The sequence below is a fragment of the Bos grunniens genome, chromosome 19, assembly GCF_055505025.1.
Source record: "Bos grunniens cultivar Pamir isolate PY7600 chromosome 19, Bosgru_T2T1.0, whole genome shotgun sequence".
NCBI classification, from domain to species: Eukaryota; Metazoa; Chordata; class Mammalia; order Artiodactyla; family Bovidae; genus Bos; species Bos grunniens.
In genome coordinates this window covers 20396357-20416156 of record NC_141183.1, presented here as the reverse complement: position 1 = coordinate 20416156, position 19800 = coordinate 20396357, and the positions used below count along the sequence as shown (strand labels likewise).

The 19800-nt window shown below is 46.4% G+C and overlaps 1 protein-coding gene and 1 pseudogene across 1 annotated transcript; both read right to left on the bottom strand.

The window, feature by feature from the left end:
- Positions 1–524: 524 nt before the first annotated feature.
- LOC147351544 (small nucleolar RNA U3) lies at positions 525–609 on the bottom strand (annotated as a pseudogene).
- A 7930-nt stretch (positions 610–8539) lies between these two features.
- AARSD1 (alanyl-tRNA synthetase domain containing 1) lies at positions 8540–17836 on the bottom strand. The gene is made up of 12 exons (XM_086357548.1): positions 17741–17836; positions 17466–17597; positions 15363–15522; positions 13599–13656; positions 13049–13205; positions 12836–12952; positions 12476–12606; positions 12082–12148; positions 11813–11904; positions 11323–11377; positions 10138–10232; positions 8540–8884 (listed from the first exon to the last, which is right to left on the bottom strand). Exons 1-12 carry the CDS (start codon positions 17777–17779, stop codon positions 8749–8751), a joined length of 1239 nt encoding a protein of 412 aa, XP_086213674.1. The 5' UTR covers positions 17780–17836; the 3' UTR covers positions 8540–8748.
- Between the last annotated feature and the right edge of the window lie 1964 nt (positions 17837–19800).

Genomic DNA, 19800 nt, shown 5'->3' with positions numbered 1-19800 from the left:
CTGGGTTTCTGTCGCCTCCTCCAGGGGATCTTCCCTACCCAGGGATTGAACCTGTGTCTCTTACATCTCCTACACTGGCAGGCAGTTTCTTTACCACGAGCCACCTACGAAACCCTATATATAAAAATATATATATAATTTGCGTGCTCTTTTAAAATATATTACTAGTACTTATAGGCATGCGTGCTAAGTCCCTTTAGTCATGTCTGACTCTGTGTAACTCCATGGACAGAGGAGCCTAGTCAGCTACAGGCTCCTCTGTCCATAGGATTCTCCAAGCAAGAATACTGGAGTGGGTTGCCATGTTTCCTCCAGGGGATCTTCCCAACCCAGGGATTGAACCTGAGTCTCTTATATCTCCTGCATTGGCAGGTGGGTTCTTTACCACTAGTACTTATATAGCTACTTACTAATATACTAGGTATGCTGCTGAGAGGCCATACCACATGGTGGGTCGGTAGATGGATTCAAGAGCCAGATTGCTGGTTCAGCTTTGTGCCATGCCAGTTACTAGCTGTGTGACCTCAGGCAAGCTCTTTATCTCTCTGTGCCTCTGTATCCTCATCTCTAGTAACAAACTGTAGAAATGATCCCTGAAAGTATAGTCTTTGTATCCTCATCTCTAAAGAAGATGACAATGCGATCATCTCATGGAGTTGATTTGAGAATTAAACAAGTAATATTTATAAAGTGCTTAGAACCATGTCTGGCAGAACCATATACATTTAATACCAACTGGTAATTAAGCAATACTAAACAATAATAAAATAAAAATTAGGCAATGGCACTGAAGTCTGCCTTTCACTATTTTTAAAATATTTATGTATTTTTAAAAATTTTGTTGCGTGGGATCTTCGATCTTCACTGAGGTAGGCAGGATCTTTAGTTGCAGCGTATGGGATCTAGTCCCCTGACCGGGAATTGAACCCCAGACCGCTCCCTTGAGAGCACAGAGTCTTAGTTACTGAACCACCAGGAAGTCCCCAGCCTTTCACTATTTGGAATTGCAATTAGCAGGGGGTTTTTATCAAGTGTAAATTCCTTGTATTCATGAGATCTTTTTCAGACTATGTTTTTATCACTGTCTTTTTGCTGGGGTGTAACAAAGCATTTACCTTCTGTTAGTGGGGAGGGAGGGGAGCCTCTGGGGACCAGAAGAGGCCTAGAAGTGGTGAGAGACTCATTTGGATGAAGAGCAACACAAGCTTCATGTCTTATTCTTTGCCTCCTTCTTGTAACAGCCACAAAAAAGGTACCAAAGTATGTGTGACTCTGATGAATCCATCAGCCTCTTTAAGACCCTGGTCTTCTTCTGGGGCTGAGGACAGTTTGAAGTCCAGAATTTCATATAAAGAAGGAGCTTAGCAGTGACCATCTGGTTGCAAGGGAAACCAGCTGAGTTGTCTTAGAACAGACCAGCTTGGGGAATTCCCTGGTGGTCTAGTGGTTAGGGCTCAGGTGCTTTCACGGCCAAGGGCCTGGGTTCAATCCCTGGTCAGGGAACTAAGATCCCACAAGACACACAGCACAGCCCCCCCAAAACCAAAAGAAACTAGTTTTCTTTGCCTATTAAGCGCTCTGCTGTGTTGAAATGGCCAGGGTGCTGGTGCCCAGGAGAGACTCCATTCTCCCCCAAGCCTCTGTTTTCACTGCTACAGCCCTCCTGGCTTCCCTCCCCACCACTTTTCTCTCTTCTTCACCCTACTCTTTTCCTCTTTGTCTTAATAGAATGTATAATTTTACATTTATTTGCTTCTCTCCTTTAAAACGCCATTGAGAACAGTGATCACAGCTGCATTATCCACTAGTGTGGCCCAGTTCTTAGCAGTGTCTGGCACTCGCTACACTCTCAGTAAGTATCTATTGAATACCTGAACAAATGAATTCTGGGATTGTTTATTATCTGTCCAAACTAACAATAACAACAAGGAACTTTCTTGGGGGTTCAGTAGCTAGGATTCCATGCTCCCAATACAGGGGGCCTGGGTTCGACCCCTGGTCAGGGAACTAGATCCGCATGCTGCAACCAAGAGCTCTCATGTCACAAGTGAAAGATCCTAGATGCTGCAATGAAGGTCAAAGATCCTGAGTGCCACAACTAGGACCCAGCATGACCAAATAAATAAATATTAAGCAACAACAAAAAAAATGAGTTGGGCTTCCCCAGTAGCTCAGCTGGTAAAGAATCTGCCTTCAATGAAGGAGAACCCAGTTGGATTCCTGGGTTGGGAAGATCCCCTGGAGAGGGAATAGGCTACCAACTCCAGTATTCTTGGGCTTCCCTGGTGACTCAGTTGGTAAAGAATCCTGCAATGCAGGACCCCGGTTTTGATTACTGGGTTGGGAAAATCCCCTGAAGAAGGGAATGGCTTACCCACTCCAGTATTTTGGCCTGGAGAATTTCACGGACTGTATAATCCATGGGGTTGCAAAGAGTCGGACATGACTGAGCGACTTTCACTTTCAAACAACAACAACAAAAACAAGTCAGGTGACATGGAAGAAAGAGGGAATTTTATTTTCTCAGAGGGAAGGTTTGATTCTGAAACACTTGGCTTTGAGGTTGGTGTTTGAGGATGAGCAGGAATGTTTACAGGAGGTCTTGGCTGCAGGTCGCTTCTGCAGGGAGTTCATGGAAGGGCTCAGCAGAAGACAGAGAAGGCTCTCACTGTTAGTGCCTCTTCTGCCCTGGACCCAGGCTCAGGTCAGTTTACCAAGACCCGCTCTTGTTCCTTGACCTTGAGAGCCAGGCGCTCTGCCAGCAGTAGTCTGCACAGAAGGTACAGACCTTTCTGGGAAAAAAAAAAAAGAAGAAGAAGAAGAAAATGTCTCTATCACTCGTTCCCAAATAACCCTAGTTGCCCTCCATCAAGGGCTCTTTAGTCATAGCTTGGATCCAATTCAGGAAAAGAATGGGCGACATAGAAGGTTTCTGCATGAGTGTTTCATTAGGGTATGTTGAGCTGCCTGTTTCCCAGCAGGGCCTTGAAGTTTATTTAAGTTCTTATGAAGGGAAAGACCTGGCATTCTAGCATAGCTTGGCCGACTCTCTGGTTTCCACTCAAGACTAAAGGGTGGGGTGCAGCTATAGGACATTTAGGCTGTCTCCTGCTCCATGTCTGGCTTTCATCTGATGTCTTTTGTCTTTCATACTAAAATCTGATCCAGCACCTAAACAGGCACACAGAATTACAAAGGCGACCCTCACCTGGGTGTGAGCTACAACATCTGTGTCTTCAGCAATTTATGGGTACTTGAGTCATAAAACCTTCTGAGCCCAGAGCCCCTTCTCACTATTTCTATGCTGTAAAAGTGGATTCTAGGGACTTCCCTGATGGTCCAGTGGTTAAGACTTCGCCTTCCAATGCAGGGGGTGCAGATTGGGTTCGATCCCTGGTCAGGGAGCTAATTCCACGGGCCTCATGGCCAAAAAAAACAAAACATAGAACAGAAACAATATTGTAATGAATTTAATAAGACTTTAAAAATGGTCCACATGAAAAAAAAAAAAAAAGTGGATTCTAACAATGTTCCAGAATATACGATCTATGTGTATGTATGGGTACCTAAAACTCTACCATATTTTATGCTAATTAATACCTATTATTCTCTTGGTCCTCTTTTAATGTTACTCTAATAAATGTTTAAACTCACTCTGCTTGATTTTCTGGTGAACCTCACAAAAGATAATCCATCCCTTCCCTTGAATACAAACTGTTCCTCTCCCTGGGGCGTTGGATTAGGGCCCCTCTGACAGGCATGAATGACATCACTGGTTCCAAAACTGCTGCTTTATTTTCCCTTCCTTCATACAACTAGTTAGTGTTTTCATTTGCTCAAATGTTGATGCACTTTCCTAATTGAGTTATTTCTTTCTGAGGACATAGTGTTTACATCCCCACTTGCAGGTCAAGAAATTGAAGGTCAAAGAGAGTCTCAGCAGGGAAACCAGACATGCTGGGTTTTGCTGGAGACCATCCTGGTTTGTGGGGGCTTCCCAGGTGGCACTAGTGGTAAAGAACCCACCTGCCAATGCAGGAGATACCAGAGATGCGGGTTTGATCCCTGGGTTGGGGAGATCCCCTGGAGTAGGAAATGGCAACCCGCTCCAGTATTCATGCCTGCAGAATCCCATGGGCAGAGGAGATTGGCAAATTACGGTTCATGGGGTTACAAATAACTTAGTGACTTAGCATGCGGACACGTATCCTGCTTGGTGACTGTGGCTCTGGAGAGATGTGTAGAGCAACACTTTCACTCTTAGAAATACGAAAGTTTGGGGACTTCCCTGGTGGTCCAGTGGCTAAGGCTCTGTGCTCCCAGTGAAGGGGGCCCAGGTTCAATCCCTGGTCAGGGAACTAGATCCCACATGTGGCAACTAAGGGTTCGAATGCCAAAACTAAAGAGGCCCCATGACACAACCAAGGCCCAGCACAGTCAAATAAATAATTTTTAAAAATTCCTTAAAATATGGATAGTCAATGATATGGTCTAGTCTACATGATCAGAACTCACCTGAGTGGTGGCAAGCAGAGGTAGTCCCAGTCCACTGCTCTTTTTAGTATGCCCCGAGGAAAGAGAAATATAAAGGGGTAGAGGGAGATGACACACACAAGAAAATGAATTCACTTGGGAATTCCCTGTGGTGCAATGGTGAGGACTCTGCACTTCCATTGCAGGGGCCCTGGGTTTGATCCCTGGTCAGGGAACTAGGATTCCAACAAGCCACAGAGCCAAGCAAAATAAGACAAAATGGTTCCACTTGGGTCTCTGCTCAAGGGAATCCTGCCTGAGTCCTTCTAAAAGTAAGGAGCCTTCTGTGAAGCAAATAATATTCCCCCATCTCTCATCAAAGATTCCATTTTGTACTGCATAACTTTAACACTACTTTTTTTTTTTTAACATGACACTCATTTAGCTGAGAAAAGCAAGATGCAGAGGGGTGTACAGTCTGTTTCAAAAAAAGGAAGATTTATATCCATCTATTAAAAAAATACTACCAGATGATAGATAAGAAATTAATGGTTGTCTCTAGCATGGAAAATTGGGCAGGGGCAGGGTTGGAAAAAGACTTTTTAAAAATACATTTTGAGGGCTTTCCTCGTGATCCAGTGGTTAAGGCTCTGCATTTCCCATGCAGGGTACATGGGTTCAACCCCTGGTCAGGGAACTAAGACCCCACATGATACACAGTGAAGTGAAAAAGAAGTTTTTTTAATGCCTTTCATGCCCCTCAGCAGCCTACTGATGTAACATCAATGCCCAGATTTTGCCTCAGGAATCAAACTCCTCTTTCTTCTGGCCACCTCCCTGCAGCCTACCTCTCCCACTCCTCTGCCTCCTGGCTCCGGCTGAAGTCTCAGGCTCCAGACTCTGGTCCCTGACAAGTAGGCTGCCTTGAGGCTTTCAGTCTTACCAAACTGTTTTAACTTCTTTCGTTTGGGGAGAAAACTAACTGGATATCGTCCTCTACTTAGGGGATCTTAAAACATGGGAAAATGTTATTCCCCACCAGAGCTGAATCTACCCTGAACTTTCTAGAGGTGTTATCACACACACATGTAAGCACAGAACCTCATCAGGAGACTCAGGATTGAATCATAAGTTGATTTGAAGGACCAGCACAGATACCATAACTGAGTGCCTGTGATGGAAAAACACAGGTGGTTGGGGGAGGGATTTGTTTACGCTTTGAAACGGAATGGCACATCAAAAACTTTATTGTTGGACTTCCTTAGTGGTCCCGTGGATAAAACTCTTGTACTTCCAAGGCAGGAAGCACAGGTTTGATCCCTAGTTAGGGAACTAAGCTCAGTGGTAAAGAATCCACCTGCAATGTAAGAGCCACAGGAGATGCACGTTTGATCCCTGAGTCAGGAAGATCCCCTAGAGGAAGTATTCTTGCCTGAAGAATTCCCATGGACAGAGGAACCTGGCAGGTTACAGTCCATAGGGTCCGGAAGAGTCAGACAGGACTGAAGCGACGTAGCATGCACACTCAATTAATAGTTTCCAAATGGTGCCGTGGCTCCATAGGAACCCCTCAGGGACCTCCTGAGTGCCTTCAAAACTCCATGCCTCCACTTCCAACCAGATCAATACAGCTTTCGTCCATTTCTGAACTGGGCTTCTATATGTAAGGCTCATGAAGAAAAGCTTCATTTAAACTAAAGACAAAAGTCTAGAAGCCACTGCACCAGGCAACCACTCAGTTCCTTCCAGCCAAATTTGATGACGCTGTGCTCCTTGCCTCCGTATCTCTAGCAAAACAGTAGCAGAACTTCTTCATGTGGGAATTTCACCTGAATAAACTCCTGGTGTGAACAAGAAGATGGACATCTAATCTAAAGCTATTTGCTGATAGTTGCTGGGTTCGAGGGAAGATCCCCTGGAGGAGAGCATGGCAATCCACTCCAGTATTCTTGCCTAGAGAATTCCCAAGGACAGAGGAGCCTGGTGGGCTACAGTCCATGGTGGCAAAGAGTTGGACATGACTGAAGCGACTTAGCATGCACACATGCACGCTGGGTTCAGAGGAAGCTTCCCTTGGGCTCAATCATAGCTCTGATATAACTAGGGAAGCACATGAGGTGCCTGCATCCAAATCCATCCACAGCAGCCCCACCCAGGAATGCGGCTCACCTGGGGGTGGCAGAAGGCCAACTGCTCCTACTGTTACAATCAATTCTCAATTTGCAGGTAAAGAGGAACAGAACATTAGGTGATCAAAAATGACCTGTTGCTAGATCATCTCTGGGAATCCATAAAGTGTTTTAAAAACATTTTTGGCTATGCTGGATCTTCATTGCTACACTCAGGCTTTCTCTAGTCGCAGTAAGTGGGCTTCTCACTGTATTGGCTTCTCTTATTGCAGAGCATGGGCTCAAGTGCATGGCTGAGAAGTTGTGCTCATGGGCTTAGTTGCCCCTCGCCATGTAGAATCTTCCCGAACCAGGGATCAAAGCCATGTGCCGTGCATTGGCAGGTGGATTCTTAACCACTGGACCACCAGGGAAGTCCCACAAAGTGCTTTCTTGAGCACGTACGGCCATGTTACCGATGAGGAAAGTGAAGGTTGAAAAGGCAAGGTAACTTTCCTAAGTGAGTAAATGACAGAATCAGACTTTTTAAGTTGTATTCTTAAATTGTGAAATAACCCCATGGAATAAAACATAAAGGCAGCCCACAATGCAAAATTATTAAGCAAAGTGAAGTGTAAATTGCTCAGTCAAGTCTGACTCTGTGAGTGTATTGTCCATGGAATTCTCCAGGCCAGAATACTGCAGTGGGTAGCCTTTCCTGTCTCCGGGGGTCTTCCCAATTCAGGGACTGAACCCAGGTCTTCTGCATTGCAGGCAGATTCTTTACCAGCTGAGCCACCATTAATAAGCAAAAGCCTATGTAAATGTCACCCAAGTCAAAAAACAGAATGTTGCCAGCATTCAAGAAACCACTCTCCCACCCACCCCCGCATTGGGTCTCTGCTCCGTCCTGCTTCACTCCCTCCCCAGAGGTAAATGCTGTCCTGACTGTCATTTTCCTTGCTTTTCTTTATAATTTAACCACGTGTAGGAGCCTGGTAGGCTGCAGTCCACGAGGTCGCTAAGAGTTGGACACAACTGAGTGACTTCACTTTCACTTTTCACTTTCATGCACTGGAGAAGGAAATGGCAACTCACTCCAGTGTTCTTGCCTGGAGAATCCCAGGGACGGGGGAGCCTGGTGGGCTGCCGTCTATGGGGTCGCACAGAGTCGGACACGACTGAAGTGACTTAGCAGCAGCAGCAGCTGCACAAAGCCAGCATTTCTACTCAGGTCTGTGCAAATCCAAAGTCTATGCTCTTAACCTCAAGATAATGCTTCAATAATGATCCTTAAAGTCTTAGAGCCTTAAAGTCTCATTTGTCTCATATTAACAATGACCCCAGCTTTCTCCTGGTTAGTTTTGCCTGGTATCTCTTTCTGTCCTTTTCCTGCCTCAGTAGCAGACTTAGAACATCTACAAATATTTTTGTGGATTCTTAACCTATTTACAGTCATTGATAGTTTTTAATTCTGAAACAAAAGACTAGGAAAAAAGTAAGAGAAAACAAGGAGATGTGAGTCTAAGTCCTTAAGCCAAACCTCCAGCCTGACTCATATCTCTTTGGGCAGCTGCATTTCTATACAAGGAAAGACTGCAGCTGGGTTTAGATAAATTCATACAGTTCATCTACATAACATTCATGGGTAGGGTATGCCTAACAGGAGCCGAATAAAAAAGCTGTTTAAGACTCACAGACTTAACAGACTTGTGGTTGCCACGGGGGTGGAGGGAGGCAGAGGATTGGGAGGTTGGGATTAGCAGATGCAAACTATTATATATAGAACTGATAAAGAGCAAGGTCCTACTGTGTAGCATAGAGAACTATATTCTCCGTTCTGTGACAAACCATAATGGAAAAGACTATGAAAAAGAATGTATAGTTTGTATAACTGATCACTCTGCTATATAGCAGAAATTAACACAACACTGAAAATCAACTATACTTGAATAAAATTTTTTTAAAAAAGGAAGAAAGCTGTTTATTCACAAAGATACTGACTGCATAAGCACACTGGAACACACTGCATAAACTCGGCACTTGTCATATAAATATACATGGTACCACCATCGTTTCAAGTCAAACTATTTTATTGTCCAAGAGACTCCTTCCGTGGTCTCAGGAGGCCCGTTGTCAATGGAGGACCAGCGAGGCACCCGAGTCCTCACTCCTCTGCGCTCTGCGTGCTGATGTAGTCCTGGAGAAGCGCCTGCACCTCTGCCCGCCGGCTCATCTTGGTGGCCTTGCCCTGAAAGCGGCCTTTCTTCCCAGCTCCCTTGCCTTCCAGCACCTCAGACACTCTGGGGAGCAGAGAGACGGTCAGGGAGGGGTGTCTCTTAGGGAAAAGTCACAGGAAAAACAAGGCCAGCCCTGAAGCTTTCCTCATGGGCTGAGGGGGGAGGGAGAGAAAAAGTAGGCTCCTGGAAATAGTTGTACGTGGGCACAAAGATATACGTACCGTGTTGATTTCAAGAGTGAATAACTAGAAACAATGGAAGTGCCTAGAAATGGACTAAATTATGGCAACCTCCAGGGAGCACGGCGAGTATAATTAGGGGTAAAGAGCTGTAGACACAAAGGCCTGTGGGAACAGCAGTGAGTGAAGCAACTGGGGCTGGGTGAGAAGGGAGGGCCCGCGGCACTGGCCGAGCCTATGGTGTCTGAAGAGGCGGCCGGCGCCTACTTCCTCACAGACGCTACCCGCAGGCATGTGGACACAGAAATGCCAGAGCATGCCTTTTCCCACCCCACCATTTTTGAAAAAAGCTAGAACTCTATACGTTTTTAAGTAAAAATCTAATTTTAAAAGGTAGCAACTAATTTTGAAAATTTAAAAGAGTACACAGGCTAAAGCAGTCTATCTGATAAGCCTCATCTGGCTAACTGTCAGGAGACAGACAGGCCTCATCTGGCCATCTGTCAGGAACCTCTGCTCTAAATACTTCTGTTTTCCTTTAATGTTTTACAATGAACATGTATTCATCAGAGCCAATCAAGGACTTCAAAAACCCTAAATGCCACAAGGAATATGACGTACTCCACCTCCATAGCTAATTTAAAATAAGAAAATACAAAAAGTAAAAGTCCAACACAATTCTAATTTTTCTATAATAACTACATCAATGCCTTTTTTGATTCAGTGTCAAAATCCTAATTTTTTCCCCCAAGTTTGTCTGTGGCTCTATTTTGTGGATGCCTTAAACACCACAAATATAGGTTTTGGAGAATCCAAAACCTATATTCACGCATCACTTACGAATCTCAATTTCTAAAAGAAAAAACACAAAGTACATTAGATTTGGAGACAAAAAGTCCTGGGCTTGAGCCTCAGTTCTCTCACTTTAACAGTGAGACCTGAGGCACAGGACGTGTGGTCCCTCATACGGAAAAGTGGGAATGATGGTGGTGATCGTTATTTCTGCTCAGCCAGCCTCACACGGCTGTGATGTGACCAACATAAGATGCAGTGGCCCTTTGCGTTCACCAAGGGCTGTGTCAGCAGGTTAGGCGTACAGGCTCTCCCACCCGCACACAGCTGTCCAGAGAAAACTACCTGGGCCCCAGGGTCTCCACGGCCTCAGCTGGTCCTGCCAGTAAGAAGAGTCCCGCACCTTTCTCATCGCCCACAGTTAAGAAGAGGAGGGTCTCCTAGGACGCAAGACAAGAAGATCAGCCCTGATACTTAAAGACACGCAGTCAACCTCCTCTAAACTGCCCTCTTTTCAGCCTCATAAACACATTTTTATCATACTGCAATATATATATTAACACACTGGACATCTTAGACAATGTGATATGTTGATTGTACTTTAAAGAAAAACAGCTTTTCCCCCTAAACCACAAGTGATGTTCCTGATGAATGATAAGACAGCCCCTTCATTCTGGGGCCCATAAGGGACAAGAAACTTTTGACAGTGGCTTTAGGAACTCAGGTTGAACATTAAGTAGGGGGCAGAAGGCTGCTGACTATGATCAAGGATAAAATGCCTTTCATGATCTGATTCCTGCCAACCTCTGGAGCCTGGCCACCCCACTGCCCTCCTACACTGTGCCTGCCACTGCCTAAACCTCCATGTTTCCCTCAGCCTGGCCACCCTGGCTCCTGTGTCTGCCGACTCCTAAGCAGTCTTCTAGGCTCCTGCCCTGAAGCCTCCTCAGCCCGAGAGAGAATGCACTCCTCTCACTCAAGCATCGACCACCCTAAATTACAAAGATCAGCATACATAGCTATCTTCCCAAATAAAAGTGAGCTCCTTGAGAATCTTTACTCTCTACACAGAATTATGAAGAGAGATGTACACACTGCTTGGCCAAGAGTGAATATTTCAAAGAGTATTTTTGGAGTAAAGGCAAAAGAGAGATCTGGAAACCACTAAACTCTAGACAGTCAGGACCGGGAGGAACGCCTGCCTGAGGCAAAGGTAAACAGAAGGGATGGCCTTCTAAGGACCAAGCCAAGCCCCATATTTCTGAAATCAGGCCCTTGGCACACATAAATCTGTGTGGTATGGAGGAATTACAGTTCTGATAAAAGGAGCTCCGAAGCTGGTAAATGTCACAGTCCCAGAAAGGTCAATACTACTGACCAAGTCTGACACCTAAAACAGAGCCTGGCTCACGGTCAGTGTTGAGAAAATGTCACTGAATGAATTTGTTTCCTATTCTTCACATGTTCATGAGGAGAACACCTTGTAAGGTCTCCAACTAGGGTGGACACAGAACCTCACACTCCTCTTACCTCTGACCCAATCTCATTGGCGATGATATTCATGAACTCAGAATCGCCGTCCTTCCTAAAACAAAGGGCACAGACCTGAGACCAGGCTGCAAATGGGGCTGGGAAATTGCAGGCAGCCCAGCTCCTCCAACTGGCCTCCCCGCCACCTTTCCTGCAAAGTGCCAAAGAAAGAGGGCAAACGGAGGGCCAGCCCGAGGTCCTTCTTGGTCTGAGCAGGTTACAATAAGCTTTGCTTTACGTTGTTTCTACTTCCTTTAAACAGGATTCTCCCGGGTAAGCGGAGAATTGTTAGATGGTGAAGGACCTGAGGCAAAGTGCTAAGAAAGTTACAGTGAAGATGTTTGTATCAAACCCAGGAAACCTGGAAGGTAACACATTACTTAGGGTTTTCTCAGTCTTGAGAATACCATGGGGGTGACCCGCCTCCCACTCCTCACTCCATGCAGGGAAGAGGCTGAGCCCAAAGCCCAGCACCCCCGGCCTGTCTCACCTGTGTAATGTGATCACACCTCCCCAGTCCGGGCTGTTCCTAAGGCTGTGGGCAATGTGCACAGCCAGGTCTCTGAGCAGATTCAGGTTGTTCTGAAATGGATGCTGTCACTCAGTCATCTGGCGGGGAAGGGGTAACCAGAGGGAGCACTGTCTCCTCCCCCTGCCCCTCACTGCTGACACACTGCACATCCGGTCAGGTGAGGGGCTGAGTCTGGGAGCCTGTTCAGGCAGAGCCCACGCCCTTTCCACCCTCCATGGATAAATCACCTTCTGCAGGAGCTTGCTGGAGTTCTGCAGCTTCTTCACTGCTTCCACGTGGTCCTCTGCTCCACACCTGCAAGAGAAAGGTTCATGGAGGCCTCCCCAATTTCCCAACTGCTTCTGGTGTTGGGCATAAATCAACAATCCCCCTCTTGATGGTATGTCTCCCTCCAGATGGGACCCGGGGACATTTCGAGGGGGCCTCAGGAGGTTGGGGGGAGAGGATATAAAAGAAGAAACCATTCTGTGTGCATCCGGCTAACTACCCAAAGCGCTGCAGCATTTATGACTGCATCTCACCTCCCAGAGATAAGAGTATTCTGTCTCCCGTATGAGTGGGCAGGCTACACTCTGGCTGCCCAGGAGCTGAGAGTCGAGCCTGGGAAGGGGGCGTACGTACTTCAGCAGAGCTGTGAGCGCCTTCTCAATGCCATGACTCCTCTCCATCCACTTCAGCACCCGGTTCCCAGCCAGGAAGATCAGGTTGGTTTTGTTCTTTTTCCCCTTCTCAGTGCCCAGAATTTTAATGACCTACATGAGGCAAGAACGTTAACATACACACATATACATGGATAAGCCACAGCAGGTGCTGGACCTAAGGATAAAAGAGACCAAGATCTCCCCAAACAGCTCAGGAGTAATAATGGAGTGACTTCACTCAGGACCCCTCGGGTATCCCCTCCATCACTCCCAGCCCTGCTGTGATCCCCCACCCCTGACACCCTCTCTCCCATCCATTCAAGAGCCCTTTCTCACCTACCTGAAGGTCACTGAGATTGCTCACATGGGTCCCGCAACACATGTTGGAATCAACGCTCTGGATGGTAACAACTCGAATAGGCCCAGCGTGATCATCCGGCAAACCCCGGCCCCTCACCTGGAACGCGAGGAGAGGAGGAAGGCTGTCTGAATTTTGATGAGGAGCCCTCGGGTGGGCACTCTCCAGAAGCCATCCCGCTGGCTACCCCCTCACCTGCTCCACCTCTGGATCATCCAGGCTCAGTTCTCGCACATTCACTGGCAGCCGGTCTCGGATTTTTTCATTGACACTCCGCTCGATGGCAGCTACTTGCTCTGCAGTCACAGTGGGGCTGTCCAGCTCAATGACACTCCGGAGTCGCCCCAACTCCCTGCCAGAAGTAGAGTAGTCACAGGATGCTGATGGGGACGACGAACAGTGTAAGGAAGGTTATCGTTTACAGAGCATGTTCATATAAATGCTGTTATTGAATCCTCACAAAAATGTCGCAAGGCAGGGACTGTCACTTCCGTTTTACAGGTGAAGGGGTTAATATTAAGGAACATGATCAAGGTCATGCAGCTGGGATTCACCCTCTAGGTCACTGGGCTCCAAATTCTATGTTCACCCCTAAGCAAAGGCAGATGTTTCTCAGGGGAAAATACAAAGTCATCCACCACCCCATCTTCACGGGGACCAGGTGAGCACAGCAGATTTTATCTTCCTGCCCCAACCCATGAGGAGCTGGCAGTCAGGAACCCATGCTGGACAGTCCCCTGCTCACCATGATGTTGTCTTCAGCCCAAAAAGATCATCAGCAACTGCGGTGATGAGATGCTGCCCTGAACAGAGAGAGGAGACAGGAGAAGAGTAAGGAGCCCAGGCAGTCACACAATCCCCATGTCAATGTCATCCCAGAAATTCTGCTGAAGACCTGCTGGACATTAGGTAATACTCTCGAGAGATACTTTACTGAAAATCCTCAGGAGAATTCTGCAAGCTTTATGACGCCATTTCATAAATGAGGAAATCGAGGCCTAGAGAGATCAAATACATGACTTGCCAAGGCAATGTACTTCGTCAGAGGCAGGATTTGAACTCAAGTTCTCATTGAGCCACATCCATTCATTTGACAAAAAGAAAATTTTTTAGGCATTTTTTTTGTTTTGAATTTTTGTTTTTTCCTGGCCTCACCGCACAACTTACAAGACCTCTCAGTTCCCCAACCAGGAACTGAACCTGGGTCACAGCCGTAAACCTGGAACCCTCACCAGTAGGCCACCAGGGAACTCATCTGACAGAAACTTATCAAGTGCCTACACATACAAGGAACAGGGCTTGGTACTAGAGATATGGTGCTATCCCGGATCGATGACAGTGAGGAGGAGGAAAAAAAGCAAGAGGAAGAGGAGGGCCAACTGTGAAAGCAAAGGGAACAAGACAGCCAAAGGCTATGAAGGAGGAAACAAGCCGGGTATATTGAAGAAATCAAGAGAAGGCCAGGATGCAGAGAGCGGGAAACAGGGGTACTGGATGAGGCTGGAGTAGATAAGCACCAGCCCAGGCTGGTCTTATAGCCCATGACAAGATGTCTGGCTTCAGCATGAGCTACAGGCAGCCTTTGAAAAGCTTGAGAGCTGGAAGCGGCTCGATTGGATTTTCAGTTTTAGATTATTCTGGCTGCTCTATGGAGAATGGGCTGCAAAGTAGCAAGACTGAATGTGGGGAGAGCAGCCAAGAGGCTATTACAGAGGGCGGGGGAGAGATGGCGAGGTGGGACAAGGACAACGGCGTTGCCAGTGGAAGTGGGCAGAGAAGTATTGAGAAAGTAAAGTGACAGGACGCAGACTGACTGGCTGTCCCTAAAGAGGGGTCTGAGCAGACTCCGAGGATTCAAGCAGCTGGGTAGATGCTGATGCTATGCACTGAACAGAGAAGGCAAACGAAAAACCAGATGTGGGGGAGGGGGTGGCTTTTTAATTCCATTTTGGACATTTTGAGTATAAGGAGGCTATGAGACATATCCAGATGAAAATATCCAGTGGGAGTTAGTAACTTAAATCCAGCAGTTATTCTAATACTTTAACTGCTCATTTTGGAGGTTTCTTTTCTTTGGTGTGCTGGGTTTTCGTTGCGCTGTGTGTGCTTTCTCTAGTTGTCATGAGCAGGGGCCACTTCCCCGTTGTGGTGCCCAGGCTTATTCACTGCGACAGCTTCTCCTGTTGCAGAGCATAGGATCTAACGTATGTGAGCTTCAGCAGTTGCAGCTCATGGGCTCAGTAGCTGTGGCGCATGTGGAATCTTCCCGGACCAAGGATTGAACCTATTTCCCCCACACTGTCAGGCACTCTTAACTACGGAACCACGAGGGAAGTCCTGCTCATTTTGCGTTTATAACATTTATCACATCTTGCCAGAATCCTGGTTCTGAATATGTCTGTCTCTTCTAAAAGGTGAACTCCTGGAGAACCCACACCATATCTCAATCATCTTGACATTCCCAAACAGCAACTGCCCCTGCTAGAGGTGTCCCATCCCGCCCATCTACCTGAATGCTGCTGCATGTGGTCAAACCTCCGTTCCCAGTCCACCCGGACTTGAACCTCAGTCCCAGGGGTCAGGGGCGTCTGGGTGAAATGATCAGCCTGGGTGCCCCGGCGAGTCACTCTCAGCACAGAGATGTCATTGATTGTACCACGGTCATCAGGCTGAGTAAAGAAGTAAAGATAATCAGTGGTGGCAGGCAGGGCTCACCTAACTCCTGGAATCAAAGACTCTCCAGGGCAAGTACGTGAGAAACACACCCAGAACTTGAGATTCCCTAAGGGAGAAAGGCAACGCGAAGTGAGGTGGTCCATTTTGTTCCAGGAGGGGACTGTCTCTGTCCTCTTCACTCTGAACACCTGTATATTTTGGTCTTCAGAACAGAATAACAGAATTAAACACTGTAACTATAGCAAGGAAACTTTTAGTAAAACCCAAAGAACTTAATCCTCACTTTCACTGTTTGGCTTAGATTCTTCTCTTTCAATAGTTTCTAAAATGATCAGAATTTTTTTCTCTCCTTCCATTCTATCTTCTTCACTGCTACTAGAATTAAACTATAAAAATATGAAGTATTACAAAATACAACTGCTTACAAGACATTGTGCCTGCCCAAGAATACAATGTAAATAAGACATGGTCCCTCATGCAAATGAAGTCTGGAAAAGACAGACATGCCAACAGACAACTGCAAAATGACCTACAGCCTGCTGCTACTGCTGCTGCTAAGTCACTTCAGTCGTGTCCGACTCTGTGCGACCCCATAGACGGCAGCCCACCAGGCTCCCCGTCCCTGGGATTCTCCAGGCAAGAACACTGGATCAGGTTGCCGTTTCCTTCTCCAATGCATAAAAGTGAAAAGTGAAAGTGAAGTCGCTCAGTCGTGTCGGACTCTTAGCGACCCCATGGACTACAGCCCACCAGGCTCCCCCGTCCATGGGATTTTCCAGGCAAGAGTACTGGAGTGGGGTGCCATTGCCTTCTCCGGACCTACAGCCTGCTATAGTTCAAAAAAGTACATTGCTCTAGGGAAGCTCAAAGGAAAAGGACCTAACAATCTTGGGAAATCAGGGAAGACTTCCTGGAAGAGGTGGTATATAAAATGAGACCCACTATGGATACCGGATGTCACAGGTTTTCCTTCAGCAGATCAGAAAACCTCTACGCTGGGCAGTTTACTGAGTACATTCTCTCACATAATTTATTTGCCTAAGTACTTCCATAGCTCACCACAGCTTCCTGAATGAAGTCCACACACCTTAACACATTCTTCAAGGCCCTCTGAAATGGCCCCCACTTAGCTTTCCAAAGCTATCTCCAGCCTGTCATCAACACGTATCATAAGCTCCAACTATATGGGACTATTTGAAGTTAATCAGACTTGTCAGATTCTTTCAGGCTTCCCTGCCTTCCACTGTGCTACTCTCTCTGCTGGGAAAGCCTCTCCCACAATGCCCACCTTTGAGGTGAGTATCCTCCTTTCTCAAGTTCTCAGTGGATCTTGTCCCTACCCCATCACAGTACTGATAAGCCTGACCTCTCTTGTGCTTCTTCAGAGGAAACTTTTTCCTCTGTGCTAAACATGCTAATGGAATTCCGACCTCAGGTCCTTTGCACTTAACTCTCCCTCCCTGGAAATACTTCCCCTGCCCCACCAGCACCACCAGATGACAGGAACGGCTTACCCCCCACTTCCCTTAGTTCTTGACTAAAATAACTTGTCCCCTACCTAGGAGATCATCCCATCACTCTCTTTCCCTCAAACTTTAGTTTTCTTCATAGAACTTATCCGAGCTGGTATACTATTTATCTAGTAACCGTTTTGTCTGTTTCCTCCAACAAATACACTATGTAGGCAGAGACACTTGCTCGTTCAACCTTTATCCTCAGAGCCTGGAACAGTACCAAAGAGGATATGTTAGGGCTGGGTAAGTATCTGTTGGTAAGTATCTGTTGAGTGAACAAATGAGCTGCACTGAGCTAATTTCCAACTGTATTCATTACAGCTGAGACTGAGAGAAAAAAGACACTTCCCACTGGGTGAGAAAGGAATTGAGGACTTCCTGGGAAGGGAAGGGAGGGGAGGGGAGCGAGATGGGCCTGGTACCTGTCCCCCGCCCTCGGGGAAAAGCAGCGTGTCTTCCAGTACCACTTGGAAACCGCTCAGCACTTCCTTCTTGCCGTTGCTTTCTTCGGTGTGCAGCTCCGCGGGACGGCAGGAGACCACGGTGGTGGTGAACTGGGTGGAGAGGGATGCCAAAGTAAGCCCCGACCCCAACCCTCAGCGCACCTGACTGAATCCAGCTCGGTGCCCCTTCCACGCGGCGCCCCCTCGCCCCGCACCCGCTCGGAGCAGCAAGTTCCCCGCCCCGCTGGCCGCACCTCTCTGGCGTAGCTGTCCCGCTGACACCGAAACGCCATCGCTGCTGTCTCCCAGGCCGCGGGGATGCGCGCTCACTGAAACACCCGGCGGCGGACGGAGAGCAAAGCGGGACAATCTTCACTCCGGCAGCGTCTCTGCGCAGGCGCAGCAGGGCAAAGAACGGGATGCGGTTTGGTCAAATTTATTCAAAACGCGACTTACAGGCGCTCGGAATTGTTTGGCGACTGTTTGTGAAAAGGACCAGAAAAAAAAAAAAAAAAAAAGACAAAACTGCGGTATGAACTTGTCGAAGCACTTCGTTTGGCCCCTTTGGACCTCAGGGAGGGACATAATTCGGACCCGCAGAAGCCCGATCGACAGAAACGTGGATGGTACTGGTTTGAGAATACACAGCAGCGCCGCCCAATGGAATTATAATGCAAGCCACATATGTTCATAATATTTTTATTTAAATGACCATATCTAAATTTTTTCATCATGTAATGAGTTATTTTAAAATAAGAGTTTCTCCCCCACCCCGTACAAAATTTTCGAAACGTGATGTGTATTTTACACTTACAGCACTTCTCAGTTGGGGCTATCAATATTTCAAGTACTCAGTAACCATGTGTGACCATTGCTACCTGATTGGACAGTGCAAATAAAAAGATTAAAATAAGCTAAACTGCAATCAGTGTCTTAAAACGTTAAACGAGTTAAAAGTTTAGATTAACTTTCTTTCTGCTATTTTGCTGCTAAGTGCTCAATCGTGTCTCACTCTAGAACCCCATGGACTGTAGCCCACCAGGCTCCTCTGTCCATGGGATTTTTCCAGGCAGGAATGCTGGAGTGGATTGCCATTTCCTCCTCCAGGTTCTGTTCTTTTAAATTAACTAATAAAAAGCTTGAAGTCTCCAGATGCTTCAGAATTTAGGATTTTCCTGAATTTAGGCAGTAATGCAGACCATACCTATATGTTACTTAATGTGTTCCATTTGGAACTCTGGAGCAACCCCCTGTGATCAAATGTATGAATATATTTATGCTGAGAAATAAATGCACTAAACCGAATAAACAAAGACTATAAAGAGCAACTTCACTTTCACTTTTTACTTTCATGCATTGGAGAAGGAAATGGCAACCCACTCCAGTGTTCTTGCCTGGAGAATCCCAGGGACAGGAGAGCCTGGTGGGCTGCCGTCTATAGGGTCGCACAGAGTCGGACACGACTGAAGTTGGACACGACTGAAGCAACTTAGCAGCAGGAGCATAAATATCCTAACATCATTTTAGGTCATGTTTTGATGCCAGATGAGTTTTGTTGTTAATTTTTTTAAACTCATATTTTAGAACTTTTCAGTTTTCAGAATTGTAGGCAAAGAGAGAGATGCTATACAAGTTCAGGTCCCAGCTTTGCCACTTACTGTAACCTGTTTGAGCACTATTAAGAAAAGACTTAATTATTTTATAAGGTTGATATGAAGTTCAAATAAGACATAAAGTTTACTTAGATAATATATAAATACTTGTGCTGAGTCACTCAGTTGTGTCTAACTCTTGCAACCCCATGGACTGTAGCGTGCTAGGCTCCTCTGTCCATGGGATTTCCGAAGCAAGAATACTGGAGTGGGTTGCCATCTCCTTCTCCAGTGGATCTTCCCAACCCAGGAATCAAAGCCAGGTCTCATGAATTGCAGGCAAATTCTTTACTGAGGGAGGTTCTAAAAAGAAACATTAGTCACTGAAGAACAATAAGCCATCTCATAATTTAAAGCAAATGAAACCAGGGAATTCCCTGGTGGTCCAGTGGTTAGGATACTGCACTTTCATTGCTGAAGGCCTGGGTTCAATCCCTGGTCCAGGTACTAAGATCCTGCAAGCCTTGCAGGACAGCTGGAAATAAATAAATCAAGCAAATCAAGCCAAGTATAATTTTATCTTGGCAAATACCTAAAAGGGTTTGGAGAATGGAGCACTCTTGGTGGTGGAAGTAAAAATCAGTATTTCATCTAAGAACAACTTAGCAACAGCTTTCAAAATATTTACATGTATCTGTTCTTTGACCTAGCAATTTCACTTC